We start from the raw sequence: 19828 nt of genomic DNA, 5'->3' as shown, positions 1-19828 counted from the left end.
CAATAAATGAGTTCTAGTGTAAGGGAAAGCATCGCCACATAGCTGAATGTATGCTCTGACATTCCCAGTTCCATAAGGTGCATCAGCTCTTGAGGATGGGGCTGAGAATGGTTGAGAAAGCCAAGAGTTACCACTTCGAGAGTCTCCCATTCCAGTCTCTGAGATTCCAACACTCTACTTAAAACTGAAGAACTCAGAAACAGAGCTGTGCTTCCTTTTGGGTTTACCTGGGGGACATCTTAACTTTTCCTCCATGAAAAGTAAAAGATTAAGTTGACATCACTATGGCCACCTTTTCCCTAGATCAAGTGTTTTAATAGGAACAGAAAGCTCCAGCTTTTCTTTTGGATGAGTATTCCTCAGCCCTCCCAGTTCTCTTGAGAGCACTGGACTTTTCTTAGTAATCAGCATCCTTTGACATAAAGAAAGAAAAGGAAAGGGCCACCTGTGTCATCTGTAGTTGAGGCTTAGGTAGGTTAGGGAGCATCCTGGCTCTTTAGGGCCACTACTCTAACATATGGTTCCATGGATGTCATGGGCGAGGCAACAGGGTTTTGAATTTTTTGAACCACCCTGCTGCAAATTCAGAGATTCCTAACATATGGGGGTAATGAATTGACATTGCTGATGACAAATATAAGCAACTCTAGAGTATCTCAGTGAATTGAGAACTGAGGCACATAGATATTCAGTGACTTCCAAAAGTTCCCATACAGCTGAACCAAGGATTTTCTTTCTTTCTCTCTTTCTTTCTTTCTCTCTATTTTCTTTCTTTCTTTCTTTTCTTTCTTTCTCTTTCTTTCTCTTTTTCTTTCTTTCTCCTTTTCTTTCTTTCTTTCTCTTTTTCTTTCTTTCTCCTTTTCTTTCTCTCTTTCTTCCCTTCCTCCTTTCCTCTTTCTTCCTTCCTTTCTTTTTTTCTTTCTTTGTTTCTTTTTCTTTCTTTCTTCCTTTCTCTTTTTCTTTCTTTCTCCTTTTCTTTCTCTCTTTCTTTCTCTCTCTTCCCTTCCTCCCTTCGTCTTTCTTTCTTTCTTTCTCTCTCTCTCTTCTTCCCTTCCTCCCTTTCTCTTTCTTTCCTTCTTTCTTTCTTTCTTTCTTTTTCTTTCTTTCCTTCTTTCTTTCTTTCTTTCCTTCTTTCTTTCTTTCTTTCCTCCTCTCCTCTCCTCTCCTCTCCATTCCTTTCCTTTCTTCTCTTCCTCCTTACAGGCATGCACCACCACGCCTGGCTAATTTTTGTATTTTTAGTAGAGACCGGGTTTTACCATGTTGGTCAGGCTGGTCTTGAACTCCTGACCTCAGGTGATCCACCCACCTCAGCCTCCCAAAGTGCTGGGATTACAGGTGTGAGCCACCATGTGCCCGGCTGGAACCAAGGATTTCTAATTAGTTTTATTTATTTATTTATTTATTTATTTATTTATTTATTTATTTATTCTTTTTGAGAAGGAGTCTCACTCTGGTGCTCAGGCTGGAGTGCAGTGGGGCGATCTCAACTCACTGCAACCTCTGCCTCCTGGGTTCAAGTGATTCTCGTGCCTCAGCCTCCTGAGCAGCTGGGATTACAGGCATGCCATCATGCCCAGCTAATTTTTTTTTCTTTTTGAGACAGAGTCTCACTCTGTTGCCCAGGCTGGATCACAGTGTGTAATCTCGGCCCACTATAACCTCTGCCTCCCAGGTTCAAGCAATTCTCCTGCTTCAGTGTCCTAGGTAGCTGGGATTACAGGTGCACGCCACCACACCTGACTAATACTTGTATTTTTAGTGGAGATGGGGTTTCATCATGTTGGCCAGGCTGGTCTCAAACTCCTGACCTCAGGTGATCCATCCGTGTTGGCCTCCCAGTGTGCTGGGATAACAGGCATGAGTCACCACGCCCAGCCTAATTAGGTATTTTATGCACCTCTCTAATCTCAGAAGTCTTCATTAATTCCACAAACATTTACTGAGCACCTGCTATGTTCCAGGTAATATATTAGGCTCTGGGAATACAGCAGTGAGCAAAATAGACATGGTCCCTCCTGCCTTCATGGAATTTTCAATACACATTTTGACACATCACTGAAGTTAAGTGTTCTAGAAATACACAAACAATGTTAGTTCCTTGAAGAAGATATACATCAAAGAAGGGACTTCTATTAGCAAGGGCATTCTCTATGAGTCTCCTAAGACTGGATTTTTTCAGATAGAGTTCTTTCTGCCTTATTCAATGTTTGCTCCAAAGCCTGCTTCATCAGCAAAGTCTGCCTGATACCTTTATATGTACTCTTCTCATGTTAGTGACTTCTCAATGTTCTAAGACCCACGCTTTTAAAGGAAGTTTATTTTATATATTTAAATGATTATTAAAGTGTTACAGTATATGTTCATCATGGGAAATTTAGAAAATAGAGCAATGTAGAGAAAAAGATTTCTAAAACTGATATAAGACTATCACACGGCCGGGCGCGGTGGCTCAAGCCTGTAATCCCAGCACTTTGGGAGGCCGAGACGGGCGGATCACGAGGTCAGGAGATCGAGACCATCCTGGCTAACACGGTGAAACCCCGTCTCTACTAAAAAATACAAAAAACTAGCCGGGCGCGGTGGCAGGCGCCTGTAGTCCCAACTACTCGGGAGGCTGAGGCAGGAGAATGGCGTGAGCCCGGGAGGCGGAGCGTGCAGTGAGCTGAGATCCGGCCACTGCACTCCAGCCTGGGCGGCAGAGCGAGACTCCGTCTCAAAAAAAAAAAAAAAAAAAAAAAAGACTATCACACACAAAAAAAGATATTTTGGTTCATTTTTTCAATTTTTTGTGCATCTATTTTGTTTTATTGTATGTATTCAAGGTGTACAATATGATGTTTTGATGTATGTACACATTGTGAAATGATTACCACAACCAAACTAACACTTTCATCACCTCACATAGTTACCATTTTTGTATGTGTGTGTGTGTGTGTATATATGTGTGTGTGGTAAAACTTAAGATCTACTCTCTTTAAAAATTTCAAGTACACAATACATTATTGCCAACTATAGTCATCATGTTGTACATTAGAGCTCTGAAACTTATTCATCTTATAACTCTAAGTTTGTAGCCTTTGATCAAAATCCTTCCATTTCCCTAAGGCCCCATCCCCTGGTAACCACCCATTCTACTCTGTTTCTAGGAGTTCAACTTTTTTAGATTCCACATATAAGTAAGACAATGCAGTATTTTTCTTTATGTATCTAGATCATTTCACTTAGCATAATGTCCTCTAGGTTCATCTGTGTTGTCACAGATGGCAGGGTTTCCTTAATTTTATGGTTGAATAATATTCATACACACACACACACCAGATTTTCTTTATCCATTCATCTGTCAACAGATACTGAGTTTGTTTCCATAGCTGGGCTATTGAGAATAATACTACAATGAACATGGGAGTGCAGATATCTCTTTGAGATACTGATTTTCTTTAGGTATACACCCAGCAGTGGGATTATTTGATCATTTGGCCATTCTGTTTTTAATTTTTTTGGAGAACCTCCATACTGTTTTCCATAATGGCTGTATCAATTTATGTTCCCACAGTGTATAAGGGTCTTTTCTCTCACATCCGCACCAACACTTATTTTTTTTTAAATAATAGCCATTCTAACAGCTGTGAGGTGATATCTCATTGTGGTTTTGATTTGCATTTTTGTGATGATTAGTGATGTTGAACACCTTTTCATATACCTGTTGGCCATTTACATGCCGCCTTTGGAGAAAGTCTATTCAAATGCATGCTATTTGTTTACATACTGTGATCATATTTGCATTTGCTCTTAACTGGGGCTCTCAAGTCTCACCTGTCCTCTCTCTGGACCTCTGGGTTATAAGTACAGCCTTCATTACCAACATTGACTGATTGCCTGTTTTTGTTTTTTTTTAACAGTTGTGCTAATGGTATTTTCCCTGGTATCTGTCACCTATGGGGCGACCCTTTGCAATATGTTGGCTATCCAGATCAAGTACGATGATTACAAGATTCGCCTTGGGCCACTAGAAGTCCTTTGCATCACCATCTGGCGGACATTGGAGATCACTTCCCGCCTCCTGATTCTAGTACTCTTCTCAGCTACTTTGAAATTGAAGGCTGTGCCCTTCCTAGTGCTCAACTTCCTGATCATCCTCTTTGAGCCCTGGATTAAGTTCTGGAGGAGTGGTGCCCAGATGCCCAATAACATTGAGAAAAACTTCAGCCGGGTCGGCACTCTGGTGGTCCTGATTTCTGTCACCATCCTCTATGCTGGCATCAACTTCTCTTGCTGGTCAGCTTTGCAGTTGAGGTTGGCAGATAGAGATCTTGTCGACAAAGGGCAGAACTGGGGACATATGGGCCTGCACTACAGTGTGAGGTTGGTAGAGAATGTGATCATGGTCTTGGTTTTTAAGTTCTTTGGAGCGAAAGTGTTACTGAATTATTGTCATTCCTTGATTGCCTTGCAGCTCATTATTGCTTATCTGATTTCCATTGGCTTCATGCTCCTTTTCTTCCAGTACTTGCATCCATTGCGCTCACTCTTCGCCCATAATGTAGTAGACTACCTCCACTGTGTCTGCTGCCACCAGCACTCTCGGACCAGGGTTGAGAACCCAGAGCCACCCTTTGAGACTGAAGCAAGGCAAAGTGCTGTCTGATTCTATTTTCTGGGTATTTTAGGATGAGTTGGGAGTTGCCAAGAGTAACCATGAAATTGAAGGAAAGGATGAGGCTCATGGGTGAGATACCCATCATTTTCTTGACTTTTCTGTTAAGCCTATCAGAAGAAAGAGCAACTCCCAAATAGGTTTTATTTTCTTAAGAGTTACCACTATGTTTGGAACCAGGGGGTATCCACTATATGGTTGAAAGGGTCAGAAATACCATTCACACCCTTCTTACCTAGGTCGATTGGAATAACTTGCCTTCAAACACTTTAGGCTCTCTAAAGTGACCTTCTAGCTCTGCTCATTTGCTTGATGCATTTCTGAGCTTTCCTGGACTGAGCCGAAGGCCCAGAATCCCACTAGAATATATCCTGACTGATCAGAGGATATGACAACTTACCAGCTAAGAGTACTTCCCAGGAAACAGTCTGACTAATGTGGAACCTGCAACTGTCAGTGTGGCTGGGGTCTTTTTAATTCCAGTGAGAAGCTCTGGCTGAGAAGAAAATCCCCACTATTAAAAAAGCTGCTCCCCGAACAGATTAGCTCTCTGTTAGGATTTTACTAGTGGCCATTCAGCAAGGACCTCTCTTTACAGTGGCACTTCATAGGCACACTCTGAGGAGAAAGTGCAGAGTAGAATTCCTTCAGGGCATAAGCCAAAATGACTCTTTTTCTCAGGCACCTGCATGGACCTCCAGCTTGTCTAGTGGAATTGTTGAGCGAAGCCTCTCCCTTAGTGCCTCATTAGCAGAGATTTTATCCAACCCAGCTTTTCTGTGCTCTTGGTATTTTACTACTTGATGTGGACCTCAGAGAAGCTGAACTGTAATTGAAAATGTTTCCAATGTGTGGAAGAAATGAAGACTACTTTGTGTCTGCTGTTGTCCTGAGTATTTCATTAATGTGTGTGTGTGTGTGTATGTGTGTGTGTGTGTGTGTGTGTGTGTGTGTGTGTGTGTGTTGTGGGGAGAGAGAAAGTAATGATAGCTGAGACATCACCTTCATGTTGTTTGGGATTGGGATGGGTGACTAACACTCCAAGGTAGAGTGAAGTCAGAGGAGGGAAACAAGATCACATTAAATCATCATCAGTACTGGTTTCTGCCTACAGGATTTTACTTTTTTTTTTTCTTTTTTTTCTCTTTTCTGAGATGGAATCTCACTCTGTTTTCTAGGTTGGAGTGCAGTGATGTGATCTTGGCTCACTGCAGCTTCTGCCTCCCGGGTTCAAGCAGTTCTTCTGCCTCAGCCTCCCGAGTAGCTGGGATTATAGGTGCCCGCCACCATGCCTGGCTAATTTTTATATTTTTAGTAGACGGGGTTTCACCATGTTGGCCAGGCTGGTCTCGAACTCCTGACCTCAAATGATCCACCCACCTTGGTCTCCCAAAGCGCTGGGATTATAGGCATGAGCCATCTCACCCGGCCAGGATTTTTCTTTATAACAAGGAGCATATGTTTACCAACCCTCTGTTCGTTCCTATACCCCCAGTGGACGAATGCATGTCTCCTTTTCTCCTATATTTCAATGTTTACTTCTTATATCAGTTGGGTATTTTGATAAGAATGTCAGCCAGCTACCTCTGAGGTAACCAAGGGATTGAAGTTACTATGGCCACTGCCTTTTGGGACCAGATATTCCAGCATTTACCTAACTAATGCTTGCCCCTCCCAGACCAGGAAAATTAGAAGAACTCCTAGTAATGTGTACCAGTCGTGGCCACCACAACACTTCAAGAAATTGTGAACAATCTGACCTAGGGCTTCCTGTCCTCATCCAATTTTACTCGTGGTAGCATGCTAAGAATTTATCTTTAGTCATTTCCTCACCTCTTATCCAATGTCAGACATTATGCTGAGAGAGCTCTTTTTTTTTTTTTTTTTTTTTTTTTTTTGAGACAGAGTCTCACTCTGTCACTGAGGCTGGAATGCAGTGGTGCAGTCTCGGCTCACTGCAAGCTCCGCCTCCTGGGTTCATGCCATTCTCCTGCTTCAGCCTCCCGAGTAGCTGGGACTACAGGCCCCTGCCACCATGCCCGGCTAATTTTTTTGTATTTTTAGTAGAGATGGGGTTTCACCGTGGTCTCAATCTCCTGACCTCGTGATCCGCCCGCCTCAGCCTCCCAAAGTCCTGAGATTACAGGCATGAGCCACCGCGCCCGGCAAGGAGCTCTCTCTTCTAAGTAGCAGGGCTGTTAACCAAAGTATCTTATTTCTTGGCATGGTTAGCATGGTTTTCCCTTCATCAGTCACTGTTTGGGACTAAAAGGATTGTATACTTAATTTGGGAGAGAGTGTACGGACTTGCTTTGGAACAGTGGAGAGCTCCTTTCTTCAACCCCAACTACCTCATTCCATTTTTCATGATGAAGAGACTTAGGTTATTGTCATATAAAGCTCACCTGCTGTCTTCTAACTATGTTATTCAAGGTGAACTTGAAAGAAATAATCTATCAGACCTCCAGAAGAACACATTACTTCTTTGGAATTCAAGCAAGAATTTCTCCCCAGTAGTCACTGTACCCTCAAGTAAAAGCAAGAGCAGCATGGAACAACAATTTGGTCCATAAAAGCCATGTGAATCAGCTACTTAAGGAGTGGGTGCTATGGAAACATACAGACACATAGTGATCTAAGCAAGGCAATTCGAGATACAATGACGCTATACAGGGCAAAAGTGTGCCTCAGTACTGGACCAGGCAAAATTTTCCTTCCGTATATCCTCCCCAGCTTACTCAGTGACTTAACATCCTGGGAATGCAGAGAGTTTAGGGGTGTGGAGCAGCTTCTGACCTGAAAAACCTGCTGCCCTCACCCAAGGAGAAAAGACACCAATGATACATTATGTAAATGAACCCTTAGAACTTCCTACAGATGGTGGCCATTCGGTTCTGTAAAAATCCTCCAGATACACAGGAGAAGATGGAATTGTGAAATATGGTAGTGGGGCAGGGAACATGCTCGCTTCCATTTGCAAACACTTTTAAAATTGACTACTCTCTTTTGACTTTCTGAAATCTTTTTTTTAACCATTTTAATGTTTGCAATTTACTAAATACATCTCTTGATGATTGCAGACATGTAAGGCTGTTTGGTAGTATTCACAAACATCACAGTAATGGCAGTTTATTTTCAACTGGTTTGTAGTCCTCAATAATTATATATGAAATTGCTGTCAAACCAGTAAGACTGCATTTATCCATCCATCATTTTCAGGATTGTTGGCAACCTGGTCATATTTTCCCCAAATGACTTTGCCTCCTTGCGTCACAAGGCCCAATTCACTCACATTTACCTCAATGACAGTACCTTTGGTAATAACACCCAAAGCTGTATACAGTGGGGATGAGGGATTCTTCTTTATACCAAGTATTGGTAGACAAAAGGTGGCTTTCAGTTCAGGATGTATTACATGGGCTTTCTTGAAACGCAAGCCCAGTGGCCTGATGAGTCTTCCATATTTAGGTGATTTTCTTGTAAAGCCATCTCCAACAAAGCAGACTTTAGTAACCATCCTCTTCCATGCTGTCTTTCTCTTTCCTGTTTGAATAACTTTTAATACTTCTGTTTCTCCTTGGGCACGTACTTCAGGCAGAGGGACTTCCCATTTTCCCACCTTCTCTTTTCATTTCTGTTTAATCATATTGGAAAGTACTGTAGCTCGAGATTGTCCCTCTCTGTCCAGCAGATATGCAGGTACTGATCCCTGTGGAGTCTTTGCATCATTCTTTTGTTTGGTGTTTCTCTTTTCATGCATCTTGATAGTCTTTTTCATTTGTATTTTCTCAGCATGGTGCTGTTTATGGTAAAGCTTAGCCTTCAGACCATCATTTTCTTTGCCTTCTTTGAACGTTAGTGAGCCTCTTGACTCTCCTTTTTTCTCTTTTTCTCATGGTAATCTAAATGGTACCCATAGCGTTTACAGTGTAATTCAATATATTCGTTCTGTGGCATGGTGACGGCCGCAGAGCCGCCAGTAGCAGCCTCTAGGGTGCAAAAACGCTCTGAATTTTCAGGTCTCAGAGACCCACGAGCTGATGCCATGCAGTCCTCTCTGAAATCTATTTTTTTTTTTTTAAGATGGAGTTTTGCTCTTGTTGCCCATGCTAGAGTGCAGTGGCATGGTCTCGCCATACCGCACCCTCCGCCTGCCGTGTTCAAGCGATTCTCCTGCCTCAGCCTCCCAAGTAGCTGGGATTACAGGCGTGTGCCACCATGCCTGGCTAATTCTGTATTTTTAGTAGAAACGGGGTTTCCCATGTTGGCCAGGCTGGTCTTGAACTCCCGACCTCAGGTGATCTGCCCGCCTTGGCCTCCCAAAGTGCTGGGATTATAGGCGTGAGCCACCACCCCTGGCCTACTCTCTGAAATCTTAAAGCAACATAGGGTACATGTGTAGGGACAAGTCTTGCTGAGTGGAGAGGAGGCAGAGATAGGGCCAGCAAATGGTTTCTGGAAAAGGCAGGCAGAACTATGAAGTTTGGGGAAAAGAAGTAGGCCATTGTAAAAACAGCTATTCTCATATTATTGGAAATCTGGTAGGCTACATATGGGCAAATTTGCATGTTAGGAAGAGGAATAAACTAATAGTTTTCAATTTCATTTGCTCCACAAGAACTTTAAAGGCTATGGGCATAGGACTGTGAGGCACTGTGGGAGAACTAAATAATAGCTTATATTTATGAGCACTTACTATATTCCTGGCATGGTACTAGGTGCTTTATATGCTTTTTTTTCTTTCTCTCTTTTGAAATGGAGTCTCGCTTTATTGCCCAGGCTGGAGTGCAGTGGCACGATCTTGGCTCACTGCAATGTCCGCCTTCTGGGTTCAAGCGATTCTCCCATCTCAGCCTCCCAAGTAGCTGGAATTACAGGCACCCACCATCATGCCCAGCTGATTTTTGTATTTTTGTAGAGACGGGGTTTCACCATGTTGGACAGGCTAGTCTTGAACTCCTGACCTCAGGTGATCCTTTTGCCTTGGCCTCCCAAAGTGTTGGGATTATAGGCGTGAGCCACTGCACCTGGCCTATATGCATTATTTCATTCGATCCTCACGATAACCCTTATGAGGTAGGTATTGTTGTCTCCCATTTTACAGATGATTCTAAGGCATAGGAAGGTTAAGAGACCTGTCCAAGGTCACAGCTAGTGTCAGAGACAGGATTCAGTCCTATGCCCTCAGGCTCCAGAGCTTACACTCTTTATCATGGCACAAGCCTCTGCGTCCTCTTAGGTCCTTTGTGAAAGCATTTTAATATGTTAGTGGTTTCAGCAGTATTTTCTGAGCTATGGTTGGTTCATCCCAAACATTTTTTCCCCCTAAACACTCCTTATCAGGAGGCACTACTGAATTCTCTCTAGAGAGAGAAGTCCTAAAAAGCCTGGGATGAAAGCTGAGCATATGCTCACATGTATTTGTAGATTCGTACTGGGATAGTGAGAAGAAGGATGGTAGAGGGGCCCCATTTTCTTTCTAGTTTCAGGACATTAACTCCTGTATGCTCTTCCTTACACACCTTTCAAACCGTGGTTGTGGGAAGAAAACCGGAGAGAGCAGTTCCTGCTAAGGGTTGTATGAATTCTGACTCCAGGAACAACCAGTCAGGCCAGTGCTGAAGCCTATTCCCTTCCACTTCATCTTGCCCGCACTGCTCTTACTCCTGCTAAGAAGCTGACTTCTAGTTCTAGAGCAGGCCAAGGGAAGTGGACAGTAGAGAATAATGCCCCTCCCTAGAGCCTAGGTCAACCTTCAGTGCCCTTTCAGCTAGCCCCTTCATGCCTGCACCTCATATGGTCATGGTCCTTAACATTACAGAGTTTATTGTCATGTTCCAGGTTGAGGGTGGGGCAGGCATCTGTGGGGTAGGGTACTCATCAGGACTTTCCATCTAAGCCCATGGGGCTTTATATCTAGGAAATTCTTTAGTACATAATCAGCTGACTCTATCCTGCGAAATACTTACCTACTTAAGAGTGGGAACCCTTGTTCTCTGAAGCCTTTGCTATTGGGCTGTCTTACTATCTTCAGAGGACACACATGTCCATAATCTTACTTTGTCTTTCCTCCTGAAGGATTGGCACAATCAGTCACACACTTTAGACCATAGAGGCCCTGGGGTACATAGCAGAAATATGTTGAGTCTTGGCAAAAGAAAGTACACTGTGTGAAACTAGCAAGCAGTGAGGCCAGCCTATGTGGGATATGTGAACTAAGTATGAAAAGAACACACATTCCGGCCGGGCGTGGTGGCTCACACCTGCAATCTCAGCACTTTGGGAGGCCGATGTAGGCAGATCACCTGAGCTCAGGAGTTCGAGACCATCCTGGGCAACATGGTAAAACTCTGTCTCTACTAAAATACAACAAATTAGCTGGGCATGGTGGCACATGCCTGTACTCACAGCTACTTGGGAGGCTGAGGCATGAGAATCGCTTGAGCCCAGGAGGCAGAGGTTGCAGTGAGCTGAGATCCATGCCACTGTACTCCAGCTTGGGCTACAGAGTGAGACTCCATTTCAAACACACACACACACAAACGCACACACTCCATGCATGAAAATAATATCTGAATAGCACTTTATAATATGAAAAGCACATTTACCCACATTATCTGTTACCAATGCATCATTGTTAGGATAAGCCCTCTGAGTTGTACACATGGATTTGCATTGTTTTAACATTCAATTCACCAAGGATTAAGCTTTTATTTTTTGCCAAGAAAATCTATATGGATATCTCAAAATGCTGTGTAGATCCTGAAAGACTTAAAAATGAATTCCATATACGTAGTGTAAGAGATGTGGGAGATAAACAGGTACTCTCACACATTATTGGTATGAGTGTAAGATATTGATGTACATTTTGAAAGGTGATTTGTTAATATTTGTGAAAATTAAATTGACATACATTGTATCTCAGAATTTTAACCTCCAGAAAATTTTCCTATGGAAACATAGTCACAATTACACAAAGAGTTATGCATAGGGGTGTTCATTGCCCCTTTATTTATAATGGTGAAAAACTGGTAACTTAAATGTTCATCTATGGGGAAATGACTAAACTCTAACAGTTCCATAATTGGAATACTATCTACCCATTAAGAGGAATGTGGTAGCTGCATACAGAATGCGCTGAATGAAAACATAAGGGACAGGTCAGGTGTGGTGGCTCACGCCTGTAATCCCAGCACTTTGGGAGGCCAAGGCAGGAGGATTGCTTGAACTTAGGAATCTGAGATCAGCCTTGGCAACAGAGCAAGACCGCGACTCTACTAAAAAGAAAAAGAAAAATCAGTCAGGCATGGTGTTGTATACCTGTAGTCCCAGCTACTTGGGAGGCTGAGGTAGGAGGATAACTTGAGCTCAGGAGATTGAGGCTGCAGTGAGCCATGATCGCACCACTGCACCCCAGACTGGGCGACACAGCAAGACCCTGTCTTAAAAATTAAAAAAAAAAATTTAAGTGACAAAAGCAAGTTAAAGAATAAAATATGTAAGATGAGGCTATAAAGAATCATTCAAAATTTGGAAGCAAGGGTGAGACAGGAAGAATAAGGACTACCCCCGCTTAAAATCTCCATATCCTGCTCCTCAGAACCTGTGAATATGTTATGTTACATAGCTGGGGAAATTAAGGTTGCAAATCAGTTTACCTTGAAATAGGGGGGTTACCTTGAAATAGGGGGTTACCTTGAATTATCCAGGTGTGCTTGATGTAATCACAAGGATCCTTATAAGAGAGAAGGTGATGTGAAGATGGAGGCAGAGAGATTTGAAGATGCTATGCTGTTGGTTTTAAAGATGGAGGAAGAGGCCACGAACCAAGGAATTCGAGAAAGCAGCTTCAGAAGCTGGAAAAGCATGGAAACTTTCTCTCATAGAACCTCCAAAAGGAACATGGCCCTTCTGACATGTTGATTTCAGCCTTGTGAAACAGATTTCTAACTTCTGATCTCCAGAACTGTTGAGAGAATAAATGTGTGTTGTTTTAAGCCACCTAGTTTTTCGTAATTTGTTACAGCAGCACTAGGAAACTAATACAAAAGGAAAGATGACTACTTGATGCTTTAACGTCATGTTAAGATAATTTTTTTAACAGGCCTCTCTGAGTGTGATCTGACTCTCTAGGTCTAGATAATTGCAATTTAACACAGTTGATGAGAGTCCAGTCATTTTACAGTTCTGTAAAACTGGCAAGATGCAGTGACTTTGTTTTCTGTCCACCTAAAGAAGACACCACAGGGAGAAGGGGAGGGATGAATAAGTGGAGCATAGAGGATTTTTAGGGCAGTGAAATTACTCTGTATGATACTACATTGGTGGGTACATATCATTATATACGTGTCCAAACCCATAGAATGTACAACATCAAGAGTGAACCTTAATGTAAACTATGAACTTTGGGTGATTATGATGTGTCAATGTATCTTCATCAATTGTAACAAATGCACAACTCTGATGAGGGATGTTGATGAAGAGCGAGGCTATGTACTTGCAGGGGAGGGGATATATGGAAAATCTTCCTACCTTCCTCTGAGTTTTGCTGTGAACCTAAAACTGCTCTTAAAAATAGTCTTTTTGGCCGGGCGCGGTGGCTCAAGCCTGTAATCCCAGCACTTTGGGAGGCCGAGACGAGTGGATCACGAGGTCAGGAGATCAAGACCATCCTGGCTAACCCTGTGAAACCCCGTCTCTAGTAAAAAATACAAAAAAATAGCCGGGCGAGGTGGCGAGCGTCTGTAGTCCCAGCTACTCGGGAGGCTGAGGCAGGAGAATGGCCTAAACCCGGGAGGCGGAGCTTGCAGTGAGCCGAGACCCGGCCACTGCACTCCAGCCTGGGTGACCGAGCGAGACTCTGTCTCAAAAAAAAAAAAAAAAGTCTTTTTAAAAAGAAAAACCTGGAATATAACATTATTGGATGGAACAGACAATCAATTATGTTAATATTGACAATTGATTTAATTGAACTGTCTTGGCTCTAAAATTGTAATTTTAAATGCATCTTTATAGAAATAAAACTATATATTAAACTATATGTTCATTAAGTTATTTTTTAAAAGACACCACTATTTTGGTTCTTATTGCCCTGTAGAACATTAACCAGCTTTGATTCTAATTTAGCAATCTTATTTTAGCATTCCTTTGGTGTTTTTACTGACTATATGTAAAATACCAGTTTTCATATCCTCTTTTGAGTTGGCTGCCACCTTACTGGTTTCCTCCTCAGTGAGTTAAATAAATCTTTGATACATAAAAATTCTCTATTTGTATGAAACTTATATTTCTTTGTTTTAGAATTGTTTTGAGAATCATATATTAACAATGATCCCATTTTTGTAAAATACAAAACCAACAATATGGGGGTGGGGGTAGAGGAAAATGTTTCAAGCTCTCTTCAGCAGTTCTCTGTTTTGGGAAGGTGGGAGAAATTACTAGAGATTTCTCTTGTGTTTAGTGTTTTGCAACATTTAGATTTTGTATAAATTTACATGATATTTGTAATCAGAAAAATACATTGCTTTAAAAAGTAAGTATGTATGAAAATGATTCACACACAGTGTGTACCCTCAACAAGTTCAAGATCTGGCTAAAGATAGAGATGTGCTTCATCCAACTACATAGAAATACAAGGCCAGTTATGATAGGTGACTTCGAAGGAAGTGGACTATCATCTGTTGAGTGCTTATGAGATACCAGGAGCCATCTTGGATCATTAATATAGATTCATTTTACCATCACAATGACTCTGTGAGTTAGATTCTATCTCTCTTTTTCCTATAAAAAAGCTGAAGCTGAGAGTAACTTGCCCACAGTCACACAACTACTAAGACAAAGAGCCAGAATTTAAGCCCTGGTCTTATTCCAAAGCTCATATTCTTTCCATTTTACTGTACTACCTCCCACAGATGTTGGGACCCATGGTCTGGACTGGGTAGGACTGAAGTCAGTGAGCATTTTATACTCATTGTTGGCTCTTTAAATGGGGGCAGATCTATTCACACATCACATAGAAAACAGGCAAAAGACTTCTATTTCTAATATCTATCCAAACCAGTTTATGGCTTAGCCTACTCTATATGGTTCCCTGCCCTCCACGTGCTTATATTCTTTACTTTGGGCTCCAGGCCTTCTTCCTTTCCTGACCCGTTTGGCTCTGCTTCTCTGGTTTACCAGCTTCTACCTGCCTCACTTGATTTTCCAACTTGCTCTTCTCCATTGGATTGGCTCACTTACCCATAAGACATTCCTTCTGCCAGCCTCAACCCCCAGGTATCAACACCTGCTGGACAAGCCTCCCTGTCTCCCAGCCAGGAGAGTAGGATTAAACAGGCATAGCCAGGTCAGAAAACTTAAACTTACCTGGGAGTGGCATGGAAGAATCATGTGTTTAGGGGGCCAAGCCAGGAATTCAGCACCAGAACAGGAAAGCAGGAACTTATTTAATTAAGAATGAAGTTGAAAGGTTTTTAATTTTAATGAAGTCCAGCTTATCAATTATTTCATGGATCATACCTTTGGTGTTGTATCTAAAAGGTCATCATCATATCCAATGTCATCTAGATTTTCTCCTGTTATCTTCTAGTAGTTTTACCATTTTGTGTTTTACATTTAAGTCTCTGATCCATTGCGAGTTAATTTTTTGAAGGGTGTAACGTCTGGTTTGTTTGTTTGTTTGTTTTTTCATGTATATGTCTGGTTATTCCAGTACTATTTGTTGAAAAGACCATCTTTGCTCCATGGTGTTGCATTTGCTCCTTTGCCAAACATCAGTTGACTACTTATGTGAGTCTATTTCTGGGCCATCTCTACTGTCCAATTGATCTATTTTTCTGCCCTTTCACCAATACTACACAGTCTTGATTACTGTAGCTTTATAGTAAGTCTTGAAATTTGGTAGTGTCAGTCTCTGTTCTTCCCTTCCAATATCGAGTTGGCTATTCTGGGCCTTTTGCCTCTCCATAAATACTTTAGAATCAGTTTATTGATATCCACAAAATAATTTGCTCGGAATTGTATTCAACCTATTGAAGAATTTGGGAAGAACTGACAGCTTGACAATATTGATTCTTCTCATCCATGAACATGGACTATTTCTTCATTTATTTAGTTATTATTTGATATCTTCCATCAAAGTTTTGTAGTCTTCTTTATATAGAACTTGTACATATCTTGAATCTATATTAATGATCCAAGATGGCTCTTGGTATCTCACAAACACTCAACAGATGATAGTCCCCTTCCTTTGAAGGCACCTATCATAACTGGCCTTGTATTTCTATGTAGTTGAATGAAGCAGGTCTGTATCTTTAGCCAGATCTTGAACTTGTTGAGAGTACACACTGTGTGTGAATCATTTTCATACATACTTACTTTTTAAAGCAATGTATTTTTCTGATTACAAATATCATGTAAATTTATACAAAATCTAAATGTTGCAAAACACTAAACACAAGAGAAATCTCTAGTAATCTCTCCCACCTTCCCAAAACAGAGAACTGCTGAAAAGAGCTTGAAACATTTTCTTCTACCCCTACCCCCATATTGTTGGTTTTGTATTTTACAAAAATGGGATCATTGTTAACATATGATTCTCAAAACAATTCTAAAACAAAGAAATATGTTTCATACAAATAGAGAATTTGTATGTATCAAAGATTTATTTAACTCACTGAGGAGGAAACCAGTAAGGTGGCAGCCAACTCAAAAGAGGATATGAAAACTGGTATTTTACATATAGTTAGTAAAAACACCAGAGGAATGCTAAAATAAGATTGCTAACTTAGAATCAAAACTGGTTAATGTTCTACAGGGCAATAAGAACCAAACTAGTGGTGTCTTTTAAAAAATAATTTAATGAACATATAGTTCATTAAATACTTAAGTATTTTATTTTAGGGGGTGTTAATGTAAACGTGCATATGAAAAGATATTTGACATCATATGTCATTAAGGAATTGCAAATTAAAACAACAGGATACTACTACACACCTGTTAGAATGTCCAAAATCCAAAACACTGATTAATACCAAATGCTGATGAGGATGTAGAGCAACAGGAACTCCAATTCACTGAAGGTGGGGATAAAAATGGTACAGCCAGTTTGGAAGACAGTTTGGTAGTTTCTTACAAAACTAAATATACTCTTACCATACAATCCAGCAATCATGCTCCTTGATAATTTATTATAAATTTTAAATTCTACTTGTTCATTGCTGGTATATAGGAAAGCAATTAATTTTTGTATATTAATTTTGTATCCTGCAACCCTGCTATAATTGTTTATTAGTTCCAGTTCCAGCAGTTTTTTGTCAATTATTTCAGATTTTCTGCATAGAAAATTATGTTAACTACAAAGACACTTTTCTTTCTTCCCAATCCATATACAGTGTATTTCCTTTCTTGTTTTATTGCATTAGCTAGGACTTCCAATATGTTGGAATGCAGTGCTGAGATTAAACATTCTTGCCTTTTTTTGTTGTTGTTTGTTTTTTTGTTTTTTGCCTTGTTTCTGATCTTGGCAGAAAGCTCCAAGATTCTTACCATGAAGTATGATGTTAGTTGTGGGGTTTTTTTTTGTTTAATACATTTTCTTTATCAAGTTGAGGAAATTCCCCTCCATTCCTAGTTTTTCAAGCATTTTTATCATGAATGGATGTTAGATTTTGTCGACTTTTTTCTATATCTATTAATAGGATCATATGGTTTCTATTTAGTCCGTTCATATGATGAATTACATTAATTGATTTATAAAGATAGAACAGACTTTCATTCTTGGGATGAATCCCACTTGTTCTTGATGTATTATCCTTTTTTATGTTGTTGGATTAAATTTCCTAATACTTTGTTAAGAATTTTTGCATCTATGTTCATGAGAGGTATTTGTCTGTCATTTTCTTGTAATGTTTTGTCTGGACTTGGTATTACGGTAATGCTGGCCTCATAAAATAAGTTGGGAATTGTTTCATTCTTTTCCACTTTCTGGAAAAGGTTATAGGGAGTTGGTATCATTTTAGATCTTTCATTTCTAATATATGCATATAATGCCATAATTTTTCCCCTCAGCACTGCTTTTACTGCATTGCACAAATTTTGATAAGATGTATTTTAATTTTCATTTAGTTCAAAATATGTTTTAATTTCTAGACTTAATCTAGACTTATTCTTTGACCTGTGAGTTATTTAGAACTGTATTGTTGAATTTCCAAATATCTGGGAACTTTTCAGCTATCTTTCTGTTACTGATTTCTAGCTTAATTTCTTTTTGGTCTGAGAATGCATTTTGTATGATTTCTATTCTTTTAAATGTGTTGAGTGTATTTTATCATCCAAAATGTGATATCTTTTTTTTTTTTTTTTCAGATGAAGTTTCGCTCTTGTTGCCCAGGCTGGAGTGCAATGGCGCAATCTCAGCTCACTGCAACCTCTACCTCCCGGGTTCAAGCAATTCTCCTGCCTCAGCCTCCCAAGTAGCTGGGATTACAGGCATGTGCCACCACACCCAGCTAATTTTGTATTTTTAGTAGAGACAAGGTTTCACCATGTTGGTCAGGCTGGTCTTGAACTCCTGACCTCAGGTGATCCTCACCTTGGCCTCCTAAGGCGTTGGGATTACAGGTGTGAGCCACCATGCCTGGCCTCAAAATGTGGTATCTTGATGAATGTTCCATGTGCACTTAGCAGAATGTATTCTGCTGCTGTTGGGTGAAGTGTTTTGTAAATGTTATTAGGTCAAGTTGGTTGATAGTACTGTTAAGGTCATCTGTATCCTTACTAATGTTCTGTCTGATCTTTAAATTACTGAAAGAGGGGTATTGAAATCTCTCACTTGTAGATTTTTCTGTTTCTTCTATCAGTTTTACTAGTTTTCTTTCATGGATTTTTAGGCTCTGATGTTGCATGCATGTTTAGGATGGTATGTCTTCCTGGGAAATTGACCATTTTATTATTATGTAATGCCTCTTTGGTTCAAAGACTGTTTTTTTCTAAAATTAACATGGCTACTACAGTTTTATTTTGCTTAGTGTTTGCATAGTATATCTTCATTCTTTAATTTTTAACCTAAGTCTTTATATGTAAAGTGAATTTCTTATAGACTGCTTACATTTGGGGCTTTTTCTCCCATTATTCTTTCTTTATTATTTACACTTATGATACATGATATATACACACATATGTATATAGATAGATACATACACACACACCAATGGCACCGACTTTGGTGTACATCAGAGTTACTTAAGGAGCTCGTTAAAAATGGCCGGGTGCGGTGGCTCACGCCTGTAATCCCAGCACTTTGGGAGGCCAAGGCAGGCAGATCACGAGGTCAGGAGATTGAGACCATCCTGGCTAACATGGTGAAACCCCGTCTCTACTAAAAATACAAAAAAATTAGCTGAGTGTGGTGGCATGCACCTGTAGTCCCAGCTAGTCAGGAGGCTGAGGCAGGATAATCGCTTGAACCCGGGAGGCAGAGGTTGTAGTGAGCTGAGATTGCACCATTGCACTCCAGCCTGGGTGACAGAGCGAGACTCTGTCTCAAAAAAAAAAAAAAAAAAAAAAAACAATGGAGATTGTGAAGCTAAATTCTCAAACCCCCATTCCCCTTAAGGTGTTTTTATGCATATCATAGATTCAGTCTTTGAAAACCTGTAGGACATACATTCTTTTTTTTTCTCTTTTTAAATTTTATAGAAGCTAGGTCTCGCTATGTTGCCCAGGCTGGTCTCGAACTCCTTAGCTCAAACGAGCCTCCCACCTCGGCCCTGCAAAGTGCTGGGATTTTAGGTGTGAGCCACGTGCCCTACCAGTACATACATTCTTAACATGATATCAAATATTGAATTATGGATATGATCATTCTTTATTACTTGGGGACAAGAAAAAGTAATTGTCAAAGACAACTGAGATTTTGAGTCCAGGTAGCTTGGAGAGGAAAGGTAATATTAGTGAAAAAATAAGGACTGGGGTTGGGTGTGATGGCTCACACCTGTAATCCCAGAACTTTGGGAGGCCAAGACAGGAGGATCACTTGAGCCCAGGAGTTTGAGACCAGCCTGGGCAACATAGTGAGACCCCATCTCTACAAAAAATAAAAATTATCCCTGACTAATGGTTCCCACCTGTAGTCCCAGCTACTCCGGAGGCTGAGGTAGGAGGATCACTTGA

General features: G+C 40.7%; 1 protein-coding gene and 1 pseudogene across 5 annotated transcripts in view; one reads left to right on the top strand and one right to left on the bottom strand.

Moving 5' to 3' along the window:
• XKRX (XK related X-linked) overlaps positions 1-19828 on the top strand; it is a 44270-nt gene that overhangs the window by 10862 nt on the left and 13580 nt on the right. The window contains exons 3-4 of one of the 4 annotated variants that reach the window (XR_013412999.1): positions 3903-4365; positions 18023-18277. Coding sequence is in view for 3 of the 4 variants with exons in the window: in XM_001090721.5 (XP_001090721.1) it covers positions 3903-4648 (746 nt within the window). In the remaining variant the exon portion in view is untranslated. Of the gene's footprint in view, positions 1-3902; positions 5537-18022; positions 18656-19828 lie in introns of those variants that run through there. The other 3 variants (XM_077989183.1, XM_077989182.1, XM_001090721.5) reach the window with 3 other exon arrangements.
• Positions 6525-8939, bottom strand: LOC106995268 (ribosome biogenesis protein NSA2 homolog pseudogene; annotated as a pseudogene). The gene has a single exon (XR_013413000.1). The product of XR_013413000.1 is annotated as a ribosome biogenesis protein NSA2 homolog pseudogene (transcript).

Source organism: Macaca mulatta, chromosome X (genome assembly GCF_049350105.2).
Source record: "Macaca mulatta isolate MMU2019108-1 chromosome X, T2T-MMU8v2.0, whole genome shotgun sequence".
Classification (NCBI taxonomy): Eukaryota; Metazoa; Chordata; class Mammalia; order Primates; family Cercopithecidae; genus Macaca; species Macaca mulatta.
This window is presented reverse-complemented; position numbering and strand designations above follow the sequence as displayed.